The following is a 19,878-nucleotide window of genomic DNA, read 5'->3' as shown; positions in this document are numbered from 1 at the left end:
TCGAAAGCAAGGATAGACCGCCGTTTAGAATATAGCAGATAGGTACGCACGAGGGGGCATTATGGGAACAAACTTGGGAACTTGATTCTCGTGGCTTGTACCTGGGACTGTCGAAATCCACCACGGCTCCTCCGTGATGCCACGAAACGCTGCTGGGCGGTGTACTTTGCACATTAACGGTGCACGTGAGGCTTATCGTGCTGCCCTTCTTCACGTAGACGTCTTCCGGACCCAGGATATTCGCTTGAGCGGCTGCAACACACATTGGAAATCGGCTGTTTAAATATTCCGTCCTCGGCCCTACTCAACTTTCGTTTATTCGCACGGGGAAATGTTGCGTCTACGGTCTTATGAATCTTGCAGGCTCCCTCAAGCAGCTTTCAAGCCACAACATCGCGCAAGCGACGCGGCGTGCGTTAAAAATTGACAATTTCAATGCCAAAGTACAATTTTATGCCACGCTTCGATTCGATCGAGTAAGTTTCAATTTGTTCGAATTTTAAGGAACCACGTACAGCAGCTCGCGAAAGCTACCTAAATCTTTCCCAATGTACCGCGAATGACTCGTATTCTAGTTTAATTTTGGATGCCCGAATAACCAAGGAATATTGTTCTTATTTATTCCACTCTTGTATAACATTTTGCACTCGAGTAATATTCGAGGATAACCTCGATTTACGCTAGTTGAAATTGAGTTGTCGAAAAATGCTCGCATAAGACTGTACCATAACATTTTCTGGGTTAACGATTACGTGCACAGTGCGAGCGGAGTTTCGTTGAAAACGTCTATGCATATAAATGGTCGCTTTAACGCGTTAATCCAATTCTTATGATTTAACTTTCCGAGCGTGAAATGTTGGATCATCGATGCCCCATGGTCGATAAAACTCGAGCGAAACGGAGTTGAGTGGTTGGATCGAAATTAGGCAGGAAAATAGCAACGAACCGTGGCGCGTTATTAATGCAGAGAATTACGAGATCCGGTTCAGCAAATTGTGGTAAGTGAACTTAAATTCGGTTGTGTGTAATACTCTATGCAAATGCCGGCGGCGGGTATCCGCGAATTCCGTGGCGTCGGCCGTGACTAACATTCGAAACGAATTTCACCCGAAGTTTTAATGGAACTTCGAAAGTTGAGGTCGACGAAAACAAAAACAGAAAAAAATCGAGCCAGAAGGACACCCGTCTGAACTTGAGTTATTGCCGTGGATATTTTAATCGCGGGGGGAAGCGGAGAATTGGATAAACGAGTTTCGCCCCCCCCCTCCACCCGCGGGCGGAGATTTTCCGTAAATTATTTTTCGACGCAACTTTATACTCGACCACTTTGTTATTAGTTTAAGCGACCCTCTGTTTCAAAATTCGGAACACATCACTTTTTAAATGGGAAAGTTTAAATCGAAACATCCCTCAAAGGCGATTACAATTCGCCTCGAGGCACCCTGTGCGTGTTGATATACAAGAAAATTGAGCTCATGCTGAACGCTATGTAAAATCTCGTCCGTGTCGTAATAAATACAAAGAAACACTCGCGTGTCCGTTGATTGGAACGCAATTATAGTCTACGGAACGGATCGCTGTAATTTGAAAAAAAAGTTGCTCGTGCGAACTATTCAGTTCTGTTCTATCGAAAAAATGCACAGCAGTTTCGATATTATCCATGCTCCGTTTAATGTAGCTTTCGTATAAGAAATCGCAAACGCCAAGAATTATCGAGCATCAGCACGGAGGCGGAGATGTCAGGAGTGGAGGATCGGTCGAGCATGCGTGTCCACGAAATCTTGACGATTATCGCTTTGTAGAATGATTTGTCGATAATTAGAGGAGACGAGCGAACGCGTAGCGCGATGATCAGCGAAACGGACCACTCACCGGTTAAAGTCAGCTCGACCGGCCCTCGTAAAACAAAACCATCCGAGATCGGGGGTTCGTCGAGTGGATTGCATTAATTAACGCTAAATGGAGAAGACGTGCATGCACTGATAGAGCACGAGCCGGCACACAGATACTAGCACGTAGAGCAACGCACATGCTAGCCAGCGACAGACGAGCACAAGCATACCGATCTCTACACAATTTCGGTGGCAATAGAACGTCTAGGCAGCATGTTCAACAGCTTGGAAAAGGAGTTTGTTCTTGCGTGATTCTAACCTGAGTTGAACGTCCGGTGAATGGCGTTCGGTGTGGTGGTGGCAGGGACAGGGGCACTTTCTGGAACGGGAGGACAGAAAAGATATCGAGTTAATCGATTTGAGCCGAGAGGGTGTACTGTTTTGTGGCTGGTCCGGGGGATTGCACTGCCACCGGAAAGCACCGTGAATACGGACTCGATCTGCATACGTGTGTAACGTACGCTGCTGTTCATTCATTGTATCCCGACCCACCCACCCCCACCTACTGATACGCCCTCGTCCTTCTTTCTGTCGCGATAACAGTTTCGCGGCTTCTCCCGGGAGTGCGCGCATTTATCTTTAACCCGCGACGCGAATTCGCGAAGAGGAAGCTCGTTTCGCGGCCATTCGAGGGAACGGCGGACGGAAGTTTCGATCAACTTTGAGTTATTCGAACAGGGGACCTGGGAGGGGAGGAGGGGTTGGAAGAAATCGTGTTAGTCGACGGTGAAATGGATTTTAGAAAAATGCACGAGCAGAATGTTAGTTGACACCTCGAACGTCTTCTTTTTACGAGAAAAATAATATTATAATGGATGCTATTTTAGTATTGTTATTGGTCGTTTATCAATGGGAAGGAAAACCCTTTAGTACGAACAAGAGAATATAGATTATAGTAGATATAGTTTATAAAATTTTTGCATTTACAATACGTTGCAAGGATAATTTTAGACTTTGTAATGATTGCTGAAATACGAATTATTATATTTAGGGGTTGAGACAACTCTCTACAAAGCTCTCTATTAATAAAAACATGATTTTGCATAAAGATCTACAGTCTAATTACTCTTGTTATAAGCGGTGTTCGGCCACTCCTGGGAAAAATTTTAATGGGAGATTCTAGAGGCCAAATTAAGACGAAAATCAAGAATACCAATTTGTTAATGGAGGCTTCGTTAAGAAGTTATTAACGTTTAAAATTCCGACCGTACTGAATTTTTTTCTCGAAAATGCGCAGAATTTCGGGGGTATATCTGTTCATCAAAAATGATTGTAATTGTCCCCCGCAACTGAAAATAATTTTTCCAAAACGATTTGAAATTTTTTTTCTCGTCGAAAAATTTGGACACCTACCCCCTGTTTGACCCCATTTTGTTTGACACTCTACAGAAAAGTTGTGTAATACTTTTGCATAGGTACCCATGGGCTCTAGTTGACTACTAAATTTCAATGAGATACGTTCACTATTGTTGAAGTTATGGTCCTTTGAAAATTGATCCAGTTTTATGGGGGTTTTTTCATTTTACGGGGTCAAGGAACAACTTTTTCAATGTTGTTAGAATTTCTACATATTCTCAACTAAAATACGCGTTATTTGCCGGTTGAAACATTACAATCCTCCAATCCGTTCAGGAGTTATTATATTCTAAAGATACACATGAAATTTCAGGGAAACATATCAATGTATGGTCAGACATTGTATTTTCGGTAAGGAATTTTTTTCTCGAAAATGAGTAGGATTTCTGGGGTATGTGTAATGACCAAAAATTATTATAATTGACCTCCGCAACCAAAGATATTTTTTTCAGAATGGTTTGGAATTTTTTAATTTAATTTTTTAATAATTTTTTAACGAAGCCTCAGTCAAGAAATTGATATTCTTGATTTTCGTCTTATTTTGGCCTTTAGAATCGCCCATTAAAACTTTTCCCAGTGGTGGTCGAACACCTTGTATAAATTTCAAAGACTCCTCGCGAGAAATCAACCCCTAACGTACGGCATTGCGTTTCGCGAGTCCCGTACAATTCGTAAGCAGATTTCATCGGACGAAAATGTAAATTAGACAAGCTCGTAGAACTGATACGTTTTACGTTCCGACAGATTCCAGACGAGCGAGACTCCCAATCTCTAAAATTACTAATAGTTCCTTTGCGCTTCCACGAAGCAACGTTTCCTTATTCATTAGATACATTTATTCTCTAAGAAAATCCGACGTCAGAGATCATACTTAAAGCTCCATTTCCCTCGGTCCTATTCGAAGGTCTACGAATTCAATTACGTGCAAAATGGTATTCCATTGAAGCTCCGTGTTTCGATCTTTCGACCGCATTAAGGATTCAATTCTCCGGACGACGACTGGCTGTATCGTCGCGGTTTTCATCGGTCGAGATCGATATTTTCGACCGACTGACGAGCAATTACTCTTCGTGATAAGGACAGGCACTGGCGGGGAACATAATTAATGAACAGCCCAGCGTTCGTGTGCACGCGGAGGCTTCGAGATCCCGAGAACCACGGTTAACAATTTGCGGACGCGAAAGGAACCGTTTTTTCACGTAAACGACGACTAATTGCTCGACTGGATCTCGTTTCGAGCAGTGGCCGTTAGCGGACGTTTTGGATGATAAAAATATTGCAACATTTAACGTTTATATCGTTCGAACCTAGCTCGTAGCTCGACGATGAGAAGGAATGTCGATTACGGTCGACCTAGGATAGAAATTACGGGCGGATCGCTGAAAACATCGACCAACGACGCTGTTTAATCACGTCGATACACGGGGAACGATAGAACGCATTATTAAATTACCGAAACACCGATACGATACGGAGGGCGTTATCATTTGCCGCGGTTATTTGCGATAGAACTGGTCTCGAACCGTGTATATTGTTATTCGTTACAGGCAGCCGCGCCCGCGCGTGCGAGCGCGATTAATAACGATAACGCGTAATCGTCGAGATCGATAAATATTTGCAGCCCCCGAATAATAGGGACTCGTTAGCGCGCGACAATACATTGTACGGTGGGGGGAACAGAGGAGCACGAGGAAAGAAACGAAGTTATAAACGACGCAGCTGCGAAATTCGCAATTACGCGGAATGACGCGGAACGTTGACTGAATCGAATCGAAACAATCGAGGAAAAATGACGCGAAAATAAGCGAGCCGTTCGACTGGAACGATCGCATAACGCCGGGGCGTTGTTTGCTAATTCCCCTGCGTCAGTGTTTCTCAAACTGTGCTACGCGAACCCCTTTCGCGTCGACTCACAGTCACTGAAAACCCATTTGCATCTTCCCTCTAAACGCGAAAGTCTTTCAAAAGTTAAACTGTAAATAAACTTAAAATGGATACTAAAATTTTTTTATTGGTACGAAAATCTTTAAAATGATCGATACGTGATGGAACATCACAAATATTTGAAAACAGTTTAAATGTCCTTTTTCATTTAGCTTAGTCTCTTTAGTCTTTCGGTTTTAATAATCTCTATCTTCTTTACATGTAAAATGATGCAAATGGGTTAAAATCGTACACCCACAAGCATTAATAAACAACAATGCTGGATTCTTTCTCTAACAATATGTTTCCAAAAACAACGTCTCTGAAAATAATTCGTTTCATCGCAATCGTAGAGGGGATCTTCCAGTCTGGAGGTTGAAAATTTCGCAGTACCCTTCGTCTGCGGTTCTAAGTAGATTACGTCCAGAGTAGAGGAGCCTCGTTGACGCGCGAACAGAACGATGCTCGATAATTCGCGAGAACTTTTAATTGACACTGTTGCATCACCGGATGTATGGTCGCGACGGGCGTTCGACGTTGACAAGGCAATCGATTAGGCGAAAAAATTGCTCGGTAAATGTACCAGGGAGACGGAAATCAACGGTTTAGTTGCAGGCACGTTCATCAAACGTTTCTCACCGGTGGGTGATGAATGCATCGGTACTAATTGTAAGAGAAAAGAAAACCGTTCTCTTAAAGATTCGTACGCTTCACGGTGACAGGCATGCAAGGCGGTAAGCTTCAATCCTTTTTCGCATGCTGGTGCGTAGTCAGGGTAACCGGAAGTGTCTTTCGATCGAACGGTAGACACGTACACAAGCGTTTCGAACGTATTTATCATCTACCACCATTACGCATGATATTTACAGCGATACTGTGACTTTTGTAATGTCGCCAGTTAACCCTTTCGCGATCCATCTGCAAGCGTTCAGATCAGAGTCGGGGATCGGTAAGAAATAAATCAGAAACTTTACTTTATTTACAGTACAGACGTGGAAAACAAATAAGTGAAAATTAGTTATGGAAAGTGCAAGGTTTTGCGTTTCGTATTGTTGTTTTTGGACACATATTTTAAGCTCTCCTGATAAATAGAAGTTTAAACGCGACTTTGTTATGCAGATAAAAGTATAAAGAACAACGGTTGAACTTCTTAAGAAGGAAAATGATTCTAGCTACGATGTAAATTTATAATAGCATGCTAGTTTGAAGCGGAATAATATTTATTCTACGTTTTCTAATACATTTCTACTTGAAGAATCACTTACTTTCAGGTTGTGACGCTTTGATATCGCACGTACCGTATAATTTAGAACAGCAGAGACAGTGTGTATACTTTACTGCTCAAAAGTTTGCAACGCTCTTCGATCTTTATAGAAATAGAGCTCTTGTGCACGCAATGTTCGGTTTACTCTTTCATGTTAGGAGAACATCGATCAGGTGTCATTTTCGAGGAAGTTTACACAGAGGAACGATTAAGAATTTGCAGGAATAAAATATTAAGTAGCAAAATTACATTGATATTTAAGTAACGCTCGACTCATACGTAAAGATAATATTTAAATCGTTCAGGTACGCGAAAAAAGGTTTGTTCATTCGAAAGATCAAAGGTTGCTCCAAATATTTGAGCAAACATGGAAGCACTTGGCGATTGCTCAAAGTTTTATCTCCATGGATTTCGTTTGTAAGCGTCGGTCGCGAAAGGGTTAACCGGTAGGATAATAGTCGCGCAACAGCAGCTTTACCTTCGACTCTCAACACGAAGGCTAAATTCATTTTGGGCTCGGTGTTAACCTGGCATTCGTAAACCCCGGCGTCACGTTGCTGGACATAATCGATCTTCAACGTCCATTCGTTGGATGCTTCCGGGTGCTTCACGGAAAATCTTTCGTCTCCCGTGTACGCGTAAATGGACGACGTGAGTATGTGTAAATCCCTTTTACGTATCCAGGACACCTGAAATCAAAATGCAATCGATTCAACATACAACGGAATTTCAATAAAAATTCTGGGATCCTCGACTTTACATATTTTTTTAAATTTCTTTAAAGTTCCCGCCGATTTCCGACACATGGCGCAAGTGCACTCTAGAAAAATTGAACTGCGTTTGTAAAACTTTACTATTATACAATTTCTGATAGATTAAATGATAGATAAAATTTCAATCCGTTGGAGTACTGCAAACAGCACCTGGAGAAGTTTCTCAATGACAAACCAAGATCATGTTACGAGAGGGGGATAATGAAACTATCCAGTAGGTGGCAAAAGGTCATCGAACAAAATGGTGCATAGATAATTGAATAAACTAAATTGTAAGCCTAATTTTTTTCGATTTTAATTTACCCTAAAAATTGGCGGGAACTTTACGAGAGGGGGATAATGAAACTATCCAGTAGGTGGCAAAAGGTCATCGAACAAAATGGTGCATAGATAATTGAATAAACTAAATTGTAAGCCTAATTTTTTTCGATTTTAATTTACCCTAAAAATTGGCGGGAACTTTCCGAACGATCTAATATTTCTTCAAACATTTTTTTATCCCAGAGTTTACTATAATTATTGAAACGTCTTTGGGAGGCAGAACAAGGATTGCAGGAACGAAATATCGCGCGAAACAATCGACTGGGATTGATCGTTTCGCGTCGAACAGAGTTTCAAGATTTGCCCTCGCAATGGTACAGATTTACAAGGGGTATTGCTGAAACGGTCGCGACGAAACAATGTTTGACGGGAATATACATCTGTCAAATCTGCTAACAGTCGTGCAATAACATTCCCATTGATCTATCGGTGCACCTGTGGCGATCTAATAATCGTATCGGCACGCAGCTCGTATCCAATTTTCGATGTCTATTAGCATTGACGAAATTGTGGTAACGCAAACGTCATTATATATCAAACCGTAGACGAAAGCCGTTAAATCGTATAGCGGCGACGTCACGTTCGTTAACGTCTCAAACAGAATCGAATAATGCAGTCCATAACCAAACGATTAGTTTATCTACTCGTATTTAACATCCATTATTTTGAACGTACCGCGAAATTTTATAGTAATTTTTATTGTACTATCCGGATAAATGTTACAAAAACCTCTTAATCCTTCGACTACCGTCGATTTTGACGCAAGCACAGTTTTCTGTTTAGAAAATAACAAAGAAATAAAAGCGCAGTGAGTTTAGTCAACGTGAAACAATATAGCAACGTCAAAGATGATCGACCATTCGGCTTTATCGTCTAATATTTGAACGTTTTATCCTGGAATAAATCCCCCCTCCGGGTGCTAACGACCGCAATGAATCAATGGAGACGCGCGACAAATTTCATAAGGTCGACCACGCGGCGTGTCTCGCGCGAAAAATGTTTGAAATTTTCCGGCCCTATCGGATCACCGACGTTTAGGGTGATCGTTAAACGTCTCCATGATGGCTGAACAATTATAGAAGCACGTGACGTCCGACGACTGTTTCTGCGCCAAAAGTCACTCTCCCTCGCGAACCCCTTTTCCAACCCTCGCGTTCATGGGTGGCGGCACTTGTAACCCCCCCAGCGATGGGGGGATCGTTAAACGTATGTTCCCTGGAAAGAAGATCTTCTCACCCTCGTTAATTATTCCCGACTGCATCCTCCCGCGACTCGTAGGAAGACAGACGGAGACGGAGTCGTGCTACGAGCGGGAGAAATGCAATCCTTCTCGTCAGAACCGGGAACACGTCGAAACGGCGCGGATCTCTCCGAGAAGTTTTCGCCGTTAGACGTTTGATAAGGGTACGTCGTTTCATTTCACGGCCGCCTTCCGTGTACGCGACTCGCGCATTAATCGAACATTACCGTTTCGTCGATGTTGTCTCCGCACGGTTTAATCGGCCGAAGAGCATCTCGTGAATCAACGGAACGTTCTAACGCGGAAAGACGAGGCAGAGTTTTGGAATTTTGTTGAGCAGACGCTATGGGGAAGGTTGCACGTTTAACTCGTTTGCATTATCAAGCGGAATAATCCGCGTAACTGTTGCTTATCGTTAAAAGCAGAATATTCGCATAAAAGATCGAGCTTTTCGTGTTTATAAACGAAAATTAGCGCAGACGATTATTGAACAATACTGTAAAAACGAAAGGATTAGAGAGACTTCATCTACCAATAGATCGATAATGAGATACTGGTCGCTAAATGAAAAAGGACATTTAAACAATGCACTGTATGTAAATTGGATATCAGTTAGAAAAGAAATTGTTTTCAAATGTGATATTTGTGATCATTTTAATGATTACCATACAGAGTAAGAAATTTTAGTATCTATTTTAAGTTTATTTACCGTACAGCTATGCAGTAAAATAAATGTTGCAACATCATATGAAATGATTCTATTTTGAGATACACCCAGCGTAAAAAGTATTCCTGCAGTACAAATCTTCATTTGTTTCTAATGATTTCAATAAATTAAAAATATATAGATATCCTTGGATGTCTAAGAAACAAATCTTACAGAAATACTAGAAAAGAATCAAAAACTGACAATAATGTATGTGTAATATGTATTCGTACAGTTGTATGTCGACGAAAAAAATAAAAGAATTTAGTGTTCAAGATACTGTAAATCGTTATTTTTTAATAACTTTAATACTTATTCTAGTCTAGGGATCATAAAATTTACCAATTTGTCTGTTACTGTGCTGGAGATTTTATTTCACTCTTGAATACTTTTTTCAAATTAGTTTTTGTGGAAATATGATGTGATCGAATTTTTCTTTTTAAATGTATATGTTTGTGGCGTCGCCTCCCATGCTCGCCACCAGAGGGCTCACGCTCTCACAAGCGCTCGACCGATCCCTCGGTTGCTATATACATATGTATTTATATCTGGCGATTGTGGAGGTGTTACTAAATGTTTTCAAACTGTTTTCGGAACAAGAATAAAATTATCTTTCACGCCTATTTTTTCTGCACTCATGTGAACGGTTCAGAAGCTAATCAGTGCAAGTCCACCATTATTAAAAACGAGTTACGCAGTGAAAAAACATCTCTTTGACATCAAATACTATAGGAATACTTTTTACGCGAACTGTACGTATAATTTTCGAAAGACTCTGCGTTCCGTACCTCTGATTTATAAAGCAAGCTTCATATTTTGAGCGAAGATGCAAATGGGTTAAACGCTTAACGTTCTAATCCGAATCTACTCTAATAATAACGTATGTACATATTGCATTTTCCGCTGCATCGAGTTAATCCGTGGATTTAACGGTACAACGAACTCAGATGGCCCCATTAACATTGTAAATATCACTCCTATCATTGTCTCTCTACGAGAAGCGAAAAAGCGGTTGTTGAAATATAAATTTCGCGTATCAGTTTTCTTCTCGCCAGGGCACGGCCGGTTATCGTTTCGCGCCTTTCGTATCTAACGGACGACCGGCTCCGGGGAAAATTAAATATCTTCCAGGTCTTCCGTTCTACCTCCACCCCCTCCCCCTCCCCCCAGAGGAGTCGAATCTCTTCGTAAGTTACCCTACGGGCGTCTTATAGTTTCGAACTCTCGGGCTCTCGGGCGTCGAGATTACAGGAACAAGGATGTTACGTGCTCGACGTGTTATCGCGGAATTTCGCCTCTATTAAAGTACAACGGGGCGAGAAATCTGCAAATAAAAGGACCGGTGCACGCCGCAGACCGGCTCGCAACATTCTTCTGGCAGTCTGAACGCCAGCGTTTTAATTACAGAAATATTTCCCGTCCGAATGACAAGGGTACAAAGGGTCCTAGTAAACAGGGACGTTGTTTGAGCTCTATGGGGAAACGTAATATTAGTCACGGCTGGATAAAGGTTCTTTCTTGTTTTCCTGGCCTCTGAAACTCGAAAAGACCTTCACTTGTTAGAAAATAATTTTGTCTCGCACGGAGAAGCGTCACGAGGGTAAAGTTTCTATTTTCTATCATTTCTAAATCACTTCGTTGCGTTTGAAATAATATCAGGCGAATAATCTGGCGTCGTTTGTTCGGGTAAATACTTCGTTCCTGCGATTAAAGCGAATAATAAATGACGCGGAGGAATATTAGATTGTACATTCGCCCGACAGAACGAGAGAATTAAAACATTATACGTTATTATAATGAAATTGTGCCCAGCGTCGTAGAAAGTAATTAATCCAGACGAGGTACAACAGAAATAAGTAATTAGAAGCGTGAGAGCTCCTACTTACCTCTGGAACGGAATATATAATACTAACCAAGTAACTCGTACTCCCGCGGGATTACAATTTTTAACCCGTTGGAGAGGAATCTTATTAAACAGAAACTTCCCTTCTTTCGCGGCAGAGAACCCCTCTTGGATCGTTGTTTATCGCACTCGGATAAAATAGTTGCGTCGAATTCATCAAACTTTGTACGATTACCAACAAAATTTCAAAACTGAATTATTTTTCCTCGTAAAAAGTTCAAATTCTTGATTTCACCCTTAAGAAGATTATTGGGGGAAATTTAAGCTGGTAATTATTTAATATACGTCAATGTATTATTCGAAAATTATTTTTTAAATGCTTTGATGGAAAATGATTCAGTTGAGATCGAGACCACTTAAGGATTAACCAAATCTCAAGAAGCGTGGGGGACGATTCGTAGCAATTTAAACGAAGAAGAAACAGAAGTCGAGGGTAAGAAGAGGAAACCGAAGAAATTTCCAGGCTGTGACGAGAAACTTTTTCGCGGGCGGAATATTTCCTCGTGGCGTTTTCGTTTGCCCTGTCCCTCGTCCCGTGGAAGCCACGACGTACGTGCAGGCATTTTCTAAACGACACAGACGGCACCTGGACGACGACTGTTGCAGCCTCGACGCGCAACCAAGTCGCGTTTCCGCTGGAAGCGTCTCGAGCGTATCCGCTCGGGGCTGGATGAAAATGGAAGCCACGGCGAACGATGATTTTCCTAGCCATTCGCGGTAATTTCTCGGGATAAAAGGTTTCCTACGCAGGTCGCGAGGAGGGGGTGGAAAAGGCGTTCGTGTGAGGTAAACTCGATGTACGTCTCCGCTTGCGCTTGCCTACGTGCGCCCGTTGCTTTCTTTATTTCGCTCTTACCGTCGCTTTCGCGAGATCCACGGCCGCAGTCGAGCGTGTCAGTCAATTTGGGGGCGACAGATCGGTTTGCCTCAATTTTATTTCGTTCGTGCCATACGGGAGGCGGCGAGGCGGACTAGCGACAAACATTGACTGACGCCTGGAACGAAGGCTTGGCTGGGATAGATTTTGTAAAATGTCGCGCCCCGAGACACGGTTCGACGATCGTTCGAACGTTATTTTTTGCTACTCGAAACCCACGTTGGACGCAAATAAATTTTATTGCTATCCACTGGTTTATGTAGGGCCAGTTGCTTAATATGGAATACTTTTTTTTTGTACACATTATGAAGCTGCCTTGCTGAGGGTAGGAACTCGTGACAATTGTAGGAGGGCAGGAAAGGAAAGGAGTGATCAGTAAGGCTTTCTAGCAGGCCCTGGGTCGGTCGAGCGCTTGTGAGAGCGCGACCCCTCTGGTGGCGAGCATGGGAGGCGATGCCATAACATGTTTCACTTGCTTGCAGAACTTAAATATTATGAATTTATAGGAAATTTTATGCTCTTTTGACTGGTAATGGGCAAATTAAAAACATAATAACGGTTTAGGAAATGTTTACTAATTTACTGTAGGCCTAATTTTCCATGTTAGGCTCATAGTGCTCGTAATATGGAATACCATATTTATATTTATGTTTGAAGAAATAATCGAGCTAAGACAAATGCACCTACCTTATTATGTATAATATTAAATCAAAAATCACTTTGCAAAAACTCAGACTGCGATATTTTCTTGAATATTCTGGAATTCATCACCAATAGATGGCAAAATCACGATTATTTAATATTGCTGTGTTCCAAATTAAAAACGTATTCCATATTAGACCAGCTGACCCTGGTCATTAGAAGAAATAGTTCCGAAAACTTGGATTTTCTCTTTCCATTGCCAGACGGTACAATAAAAGCCGAATATAACCATGAAGCGACACAAAAATATCGGACGATAGCTGCTCTCTGCAGCTTTTAAGACGTTACCCCTCGAGACGCTAACAAGAAAAGGAATTTTCTCATCCTTTTCAGGTGTCATTTGCACTGTTCCCGTATTATTTACACCCACGCGACGCTTCTTTTCGCGAAACGTTTCAGCGATACGTGTTCAAGGCGCACACTTATCTTTTTCTGATTCTGTGATGCGCTTCAAGCGGTAACTTAATAGCGCTTGAATATTTGTGGTTGGTGTAATAATTGAGCTACAATTAACTATTTTTAATATTTAATAATCTATCTTAGTCTACTACAGTGCGGTCTTCACGTTTCTTGTTTAAAAAATGTATATATGATGTTAACCGAGTCAAATTTTTTGTTGTAATCACTCTCCCCGTCAGAATAGCTACCCTTAAATACAAATCGGCCTTGGGTTCTGACGGGGATGAGGCACGCGGATTGGCTGCTGTGTTATTTTTAATTTTGTCAGGGAAGGCGGTCGTTTTCCCTGATTGGAGAAGTATTTGTTGAACATATTACAAGTGACCGCCTCCAAGCCATCGGTCACCGTTAGGTACCGAGGGCACCACCGGATGACGTCCGGGAAATTCCGCGTGCCTCGACCGTAGCAGGTAATAATTTTTATGAAGCGCCTTGACCTTACTAAGCCATGCAAGACGAAATAAAACTGAAAAATGTTTAAGCCTAAAATAGAGAACCAAATTGCGGATTATAAAACGGCGTGGAAGACAACCGATGGTCGATGGCTTCATAAACTTATTCTTGCTACGGGTCAGGGGGGTTTCTTTAGACCTTTTGGCGGGCGTACATGGGTCCCGCTGTAATTAATGTTGTTACCTCGTAACAATACGTGCACAGCCGCGATAGAGGGATCCCATCCTGTAAATCCTCCGAAGTAAACTAGGAGCATTATTCGCAACCGCGGGAACGTCGATCGCCACTCCGACGATCGTTTCATCGTAAGCTAGTCGCGTACACGCCCAATAGAAATTAGCGATACCAATTAGCAGGTAGTATCAATTAATGGCCTCTCGATGTCGTTCGTCATCGTCGTCGGTGCGGCAAACTGCGTTCGATACGAGTGTTAGCCGTTGATTATCGTCAGCGTCGTTATCGTTGTCATTACTTGAATATCCCGTCGGTTCCAGTTTCCTCCGTCTCTCTCCACCTTGCTGGAGTTCTCTGTCTTTGGACGCGGATCTCCACGCTCGCCGGGTCGTTCATTACCTGCCCATCCATGCCTGCTATTCGGTCAATGGCGAAACGGAGGTCCACCGTTTATAACACTCGATATGCGACCTAATAAATCGGCAGCTTTTCGGCCAATAATCCGCAGACCGATTCGCTGGATCGTGCAACAAATTCTACCCGCATCTGACACTTCTACAAATAAAACTTTACTACGCACGGCCCCAATTCTCAAATATCTTGTGCTTCTTCGTTTAAGTACTTTCTACTGTAAATCACCAAAAAATTCGATTTTTTGTTTGCGTTTTCTTAAAGGATATAGTCCTAAAATATATCACCGAACTCCAAAAATTAACGAAGTTTATACCTGTTTGAACAGTTTGACCCTTCTGTTTAAATGTACTTTTCTTAAAACTATTTTTTCTGAAATGACTGTCATGATATTTCAAGATCTACTCTACCGATTTCGTTTTAGCGTGTACCTTCAGTACACTTGACACTATAACCTGTAGTACAATGAAGTCAAAATCATTATTTTTTCTCTTCTTTTTTAGCCTGCTAAAGTTGAAAACAACAAAACCAAATCGATATCTCAACTTCGAAATGCTACCATTTTTTAAATTATCAATCTTTTTCTGTCTTGCTGCTGTATCACAATGTATCCTGATTAAGAATCTTTATTGTCTTTCTGTTTTAAACAAACAAGAGAACTGAGATCGTGAAATCCATGAGAATACCTTTTCCCTCTGCACTACCACTAATTTTAACTATTCTAAAAATTTGTAAATATTATCCAAAGAGTGACAGATACATACGAAAAGCGCCAATGCAACTGCATAGTTTCTTTATGAAAAAAAACGCGTTTTACCGTAGAAGAAATCCTTAATTTGGTAGGTCGTTGAACAAACACTGCATGCATCTTGAAGAGCCGCCCTTAATGAAATAATGGCGGTCGCAAAGGGCGCCCAGGAAATTGCTCTCTTCGCGCCCCCGGACGAGATGAAACGAGAGTAATGCCTGGTAATTGGACGAGTTTCGGGAGTGCCAACCAGAAACGTCCGCGGGTAGGACAGTTGGGCATGGCAGCGGTCCAAATTTCAGACAGAGGGCAACAGAACGAAGTGAGAGAGAAAAAAAAGTAAAACACGAAGAAGGTGACGCGACCTCTTTCGGGGCAACTTTCGGGGTTCGTTTTCGCGGCGAGTTTCTTGTCGGTTGCGCGATCGACAGAGCGTCCCTGGACCTGGCAAACGCTAAAACAGACCCTCGAAGAAAAATGAGAATAGAGTTAACGAAGGGAAGTCCGAAAAACGACGGAGGAAACGGCCGTAGCTTCTGCTGGGGAACGATCGAACCGATGCGATGGGCTAATTAGTATTGGAGCTCTGCAGGTTCCTCGCGCCCAAACGCTCCGACTAAAACCTCCGGGCTTCTGGCTCGGTTCGAAGGCGCTGCTACGGGTGTCTTGGGGATAGTTCCCGTTAATGAGCCTCTGGTAACGACGCCTTTTTCCTCCGTGCCCATATATCCAGCCCGGGGATCTCCTCCTAACCTGGCTCGGCGCATTCTCTCATCCTTACGCTTAGATCCTCTCCGTTGCAACGGATCATTCCCCATCCCATCCCCTCCTACGTCGTTCAACTATTCCGAGAGTGGGCGAAATCTACCGGGTCCTCTGCGTTCGACGTACCCTGCCTTCGGGAGCGGTTAAGCGCCGATGAAGTACCGGTGTTCGCCAAGTTCGAAATTGTACCCGGAAACAGTTTGCATACTCGGTAGTTGAAACGCAAACTGTAATCACGGGACACTTTTTCGGGGGAAACTGCGTCCGGTAAACACGAAATTTTAATCGCCTTAATTATTTCTCATAAGTACACTCGCGTTCGTATTTACGTTGACTCTTAATTTTTAGTATGGACAGGCGAGGTCTCGAAAATATCGTGACGAGACGAGAATTTTATTTATTTATTTATTTATTTATTTATTCTTTCTCTTCTTTTATAGTTCTGTCGTGTGCCCCTCTTTTGTTTGATATTTGGCGTTTGTTGTTTATTGTTTCCCCCCATTCGCAGAAGGACAGGAAAGGAAAGGAAGGGGTGCGTTTCGTCTGGGCCTGCTAGTGCACCTTAGGCGACTGGGATATTGGGAAGTTTTTTTTTTTTCTCGTTCTTCTGATTCTTCTGCAGTACCTTGGACTGACGCCCTATAACCTGCACTTAGAGTGTTTGTAAAATGTTTACATAGGTGTGTTATTGTTCCTTGGGTTAGAGCTCGAGGGAAAAGTTTCAAAAACCTAGTTTACATGCATCATACGATGAGTGTGGTGCTGCATATTGGGAAGTTGGTCGAAGATTGTATATATAGGAACTCAGGGGTCGGTCGAGCGCTTGTGAGAGCGCAACCCCTCTGGTGGCGAGCATGGGAGGCGACGCCACAAGTATAAAGGGAGAAGCCGAACTGTTAATATTACTTTAGATTTTCCAATTAAAAGTGTAATTCTTGAATTTATTCTACCGTCAGAAAGTACGTTGACATGTATTAAATTTTATTTTTTTATTAGAATATTAGGTTTTTATTTAGTTATTTGTATGTTTTTATATTTAAGAAAGTTTAAACGATATATTTTGTGTACATATTTTGTAAGATGTGCATTAAATTATAATGACATACTTTCCGTCTTCAGTTATATTAAACATTTTGCTATTTTACATAGTTTTATATCCCTATAGGAATTAGTTTGCGTTCTATGTACTTTCTTCTTTTTATAATAAGCTCCTACAGGTATATTACTAACTTTATTTTTGATCGCTTATAATAGAACCTTACGTGTCAACATAAATATCGACACGAGTGTACATGGTGCATATTTTCTTTTAAAAAATATTTCGATAAAATCCACTAACCCTTTGACTACGAAAGATTTCTTATATTACCAATTATTATAGAAGAAACGAGCAAGTTAAGTGAATTGATAATAGCTTAGAACATTGTCAAAGGATTTGTTGAATTTCCTAACCAAAATTCATCTGTAATAACGATGTATACTATGCCCAGTGTTTCTTTCCTGTTTTGGTCACGAACTCATGTTGTTTAATATAAAAAAATAAGAGTTCATTGCCAGGATGCTCACCATTCTTGCCTTTCCACGACAGATGAATCGCACAATTTAAAAATCGATCTCATACCGAACAGACTTCTGAGATACATTATAGCCTATAATAAAGCCTAAAATATTCATACGTTTAAATATCGAAGTTTGATTTAATTATACAATCCATAACCCTACAATTTCAACAGGGTTAATAAACGTACATACATGTTTCGTAGCGTAATACGAATTGCAAAGTAATACTTTTAAATTTGATATTCTCGATCTCCTGGGAACGCGTTAAAATTCATACGTTTAAATATCGAAGTTTGATTTAATTATGCAACCCATAAGCCTACAATATCAACAGGGTTAATTAACGTACATACATGTTTCGTAGCATTATACGAATTGCAAAGTATTACTTTTAAATTAGACATTCTCGATCTCCAGGGAGCTCGTTAAAATTCATACGTTTAAATATCGAAGTTTGATTTAATTATGTAACCCATAAGTCTACAATTTCAACAGGGTTAATAAACATACATACATGTTTCGTAGCGTAATACGAATTGCAAAGTATTACTTTTAAATTTGATATTCTCGGTCTACTGGGAGCGCGTTAAAATTCGCGACAGGGTTCGAAGAGCTTTATAAATCTGTGGAGGTGTTGGGGGTGCACCAATAAGCGTTACGTGGCAGCTAGTCTGCGAGCGGGGATAGCCAGGGAGAGGGGGAGGGGGGGGGGAGGGTGGAAAGTACCGGATAACGGGTGAGAAGGTGAAAAGGGTCGGCGTCCTTTGCTCGTCGATATCGAAAATTCGAAATTCGGAGCAGGTAGACGGTCCGCTCTTTCGCGCGCGTACATTTCGCACCGCTGACACAGCCGTACGTGAATAACCGACGCTGTGGTCGCGTAGCCTCGGCCATTGCTTGCGAATGCAGGCTACGAAAACACTTCGTGATCGTGCACCGATCGGCCATGCTCTCGCGGCTCATAAATCAAACAATATCGATCCTCTGTTTACCTTGCCATTCCTGCGTCGCGTCGTCGCGAAGCAATATAGATCTCGATTTCCCGTCGTGCCCCCGAACTGGTCGATCAATTTTACAGTTTACGTCTTTCGACAGTGACCATCAAGTTAAAACTACATCGACATTTGCAATAATTTCATTTTCGACAACGTAATTCTCCGAATTAACAATCTCGCTACCTCGAATATTATTGAATATGTCAGAGGCCGATGTATTGCTATCGGTCAATATTTGATCCTCGCTGTGTATTGCATTCGTCGATGTTTTGGCGTGCTCCTGGACAAACATTCAAAACAACCGGTTAGAAAATTCTTTACACACGTATGGACGCGTGTGCACGTATGTTGACTTTCCTTTCGCTTTATATTTCAAAACGCCATAAACTAGGTTTTTTTACGTATCGATGACATTAAATTTTTATTTAGACTGAGAATGTAATACGGGAATTGTAATATTCTGTTTCGAATCTAAAGACAGATGGCGTAAGTACTTTTTACCTCCACTGTATTTTTATATTTCTTCGTGCGTTTTAAACTAAAACTTAAAGTATGTCCACTCGACGAAAGTTACTGGAAACGAAACTTTCGGTAACCAATAGTCTTGGCAAACGCTGTTACACGCAATGCTGACATTTTGTGTTTGTTAGTCTGTTTCGACGCACCTTTCGCGGATTTTCGTCGTTCCTTTTTCCAATCCCTTTTACCAGCGGAACGTTTTGATGTCGGGTTGATTGGAAAACGTTCATACTCATTTGTTCCAGCAGGCCAGTGGAATACCCATACGTCAAGCGTACACGTGTTATTATCCTGTAAAGCTCACTTTTATGGACGCGCTTTTATCAACAGTACGGACATCTGTTCCGCTATCGATATCGCGGCCCGGCCTAAAATTAATGGTTGTTTCAGACAGGAAACAAGCCGTCGCCATTAAATGTATCGCGCACGGTTTAATCGACAGTCCTCGGCTAAATTGACTGATGCGATCGAACCCGTCCCGGCTGCGCAGAGAACAAAATAAAAAACTATACGCAACGACCGCCACTTCCATCCTCTATCGTGGCATTTTTCTAATCGTTCTACAGAAATAAAACCGTAACATTGTCTGCAATAGTTAAATTTTTAGAGGATTTTATATCGTTGAAGTTAAAAAAATCGGTCCTGGAATAATGACGCGTGTCTCTTGCAATTTTCCAGTTTCTTTCAATTTTTTTTTTTTAAACACTCCCAGCCTGGCGTATCCCGTGACACTTTTGAAACCCGAAACGTTGTTTGGCAATAATTCAATCTCGCTGTTCCGCGCGAACGTTAATAAGTAATATGATGGACGGCGTTGCGTAAATTACATCGAGCACG

The 19,878-nt window shown here is 41.7% G+C and overlaps 1 protein-coding gene across 1 annotated transcript in view; it reads right to left on the bottom strand.

Moving 5' to 3' along the window:
* Window positions 1–19,878, bottom strand: part of LOC122400138 (zwei Ig domain protein zig-8-like) — a 239,884-nt gene that overhangs the window by 11,117 nt on the left and 208,889 nt on the right. Inside the window, exons 4-6 of the mRNA XM_043401418.1 lie at window positions 6,914–7,124; window positions 2,152–2,211; window positions 102–252 (exon numbers count right to left, since the gene is read on the bottom strand). Of these exons, the coding sequence (XP_043257353.1) occupies window positions 102–252; window positions 2,152–2,211; window positions 6,914–7,124 (422 nt within the window). The remainder of the gene's footprint in view (window positions 1–101; window positions 253–2,151; window positions 2,212–6,913; window positions 7,125–19,878) is intronic.

This window comes from Colletes gigas, unplaced genomic scaffold (genome assembly GCF_013123115.1).
Source record: "Colletes gigas isolate AHSC1104 unplaced genomic scaffold, ASM1312311v1 Colletes_gigas_Sc00016, whole genome shotgun sequence".
NCBI lineage: Eukaryota > Metazoa > Arthropoda > Insecta > Hymenoptera > Colletidae > Colletes > Colletes gigas.
Note: the sequence above shows the minus strand (reverse complement) of the source record. Positions and strands in the feature narration are given on the sequence as shown.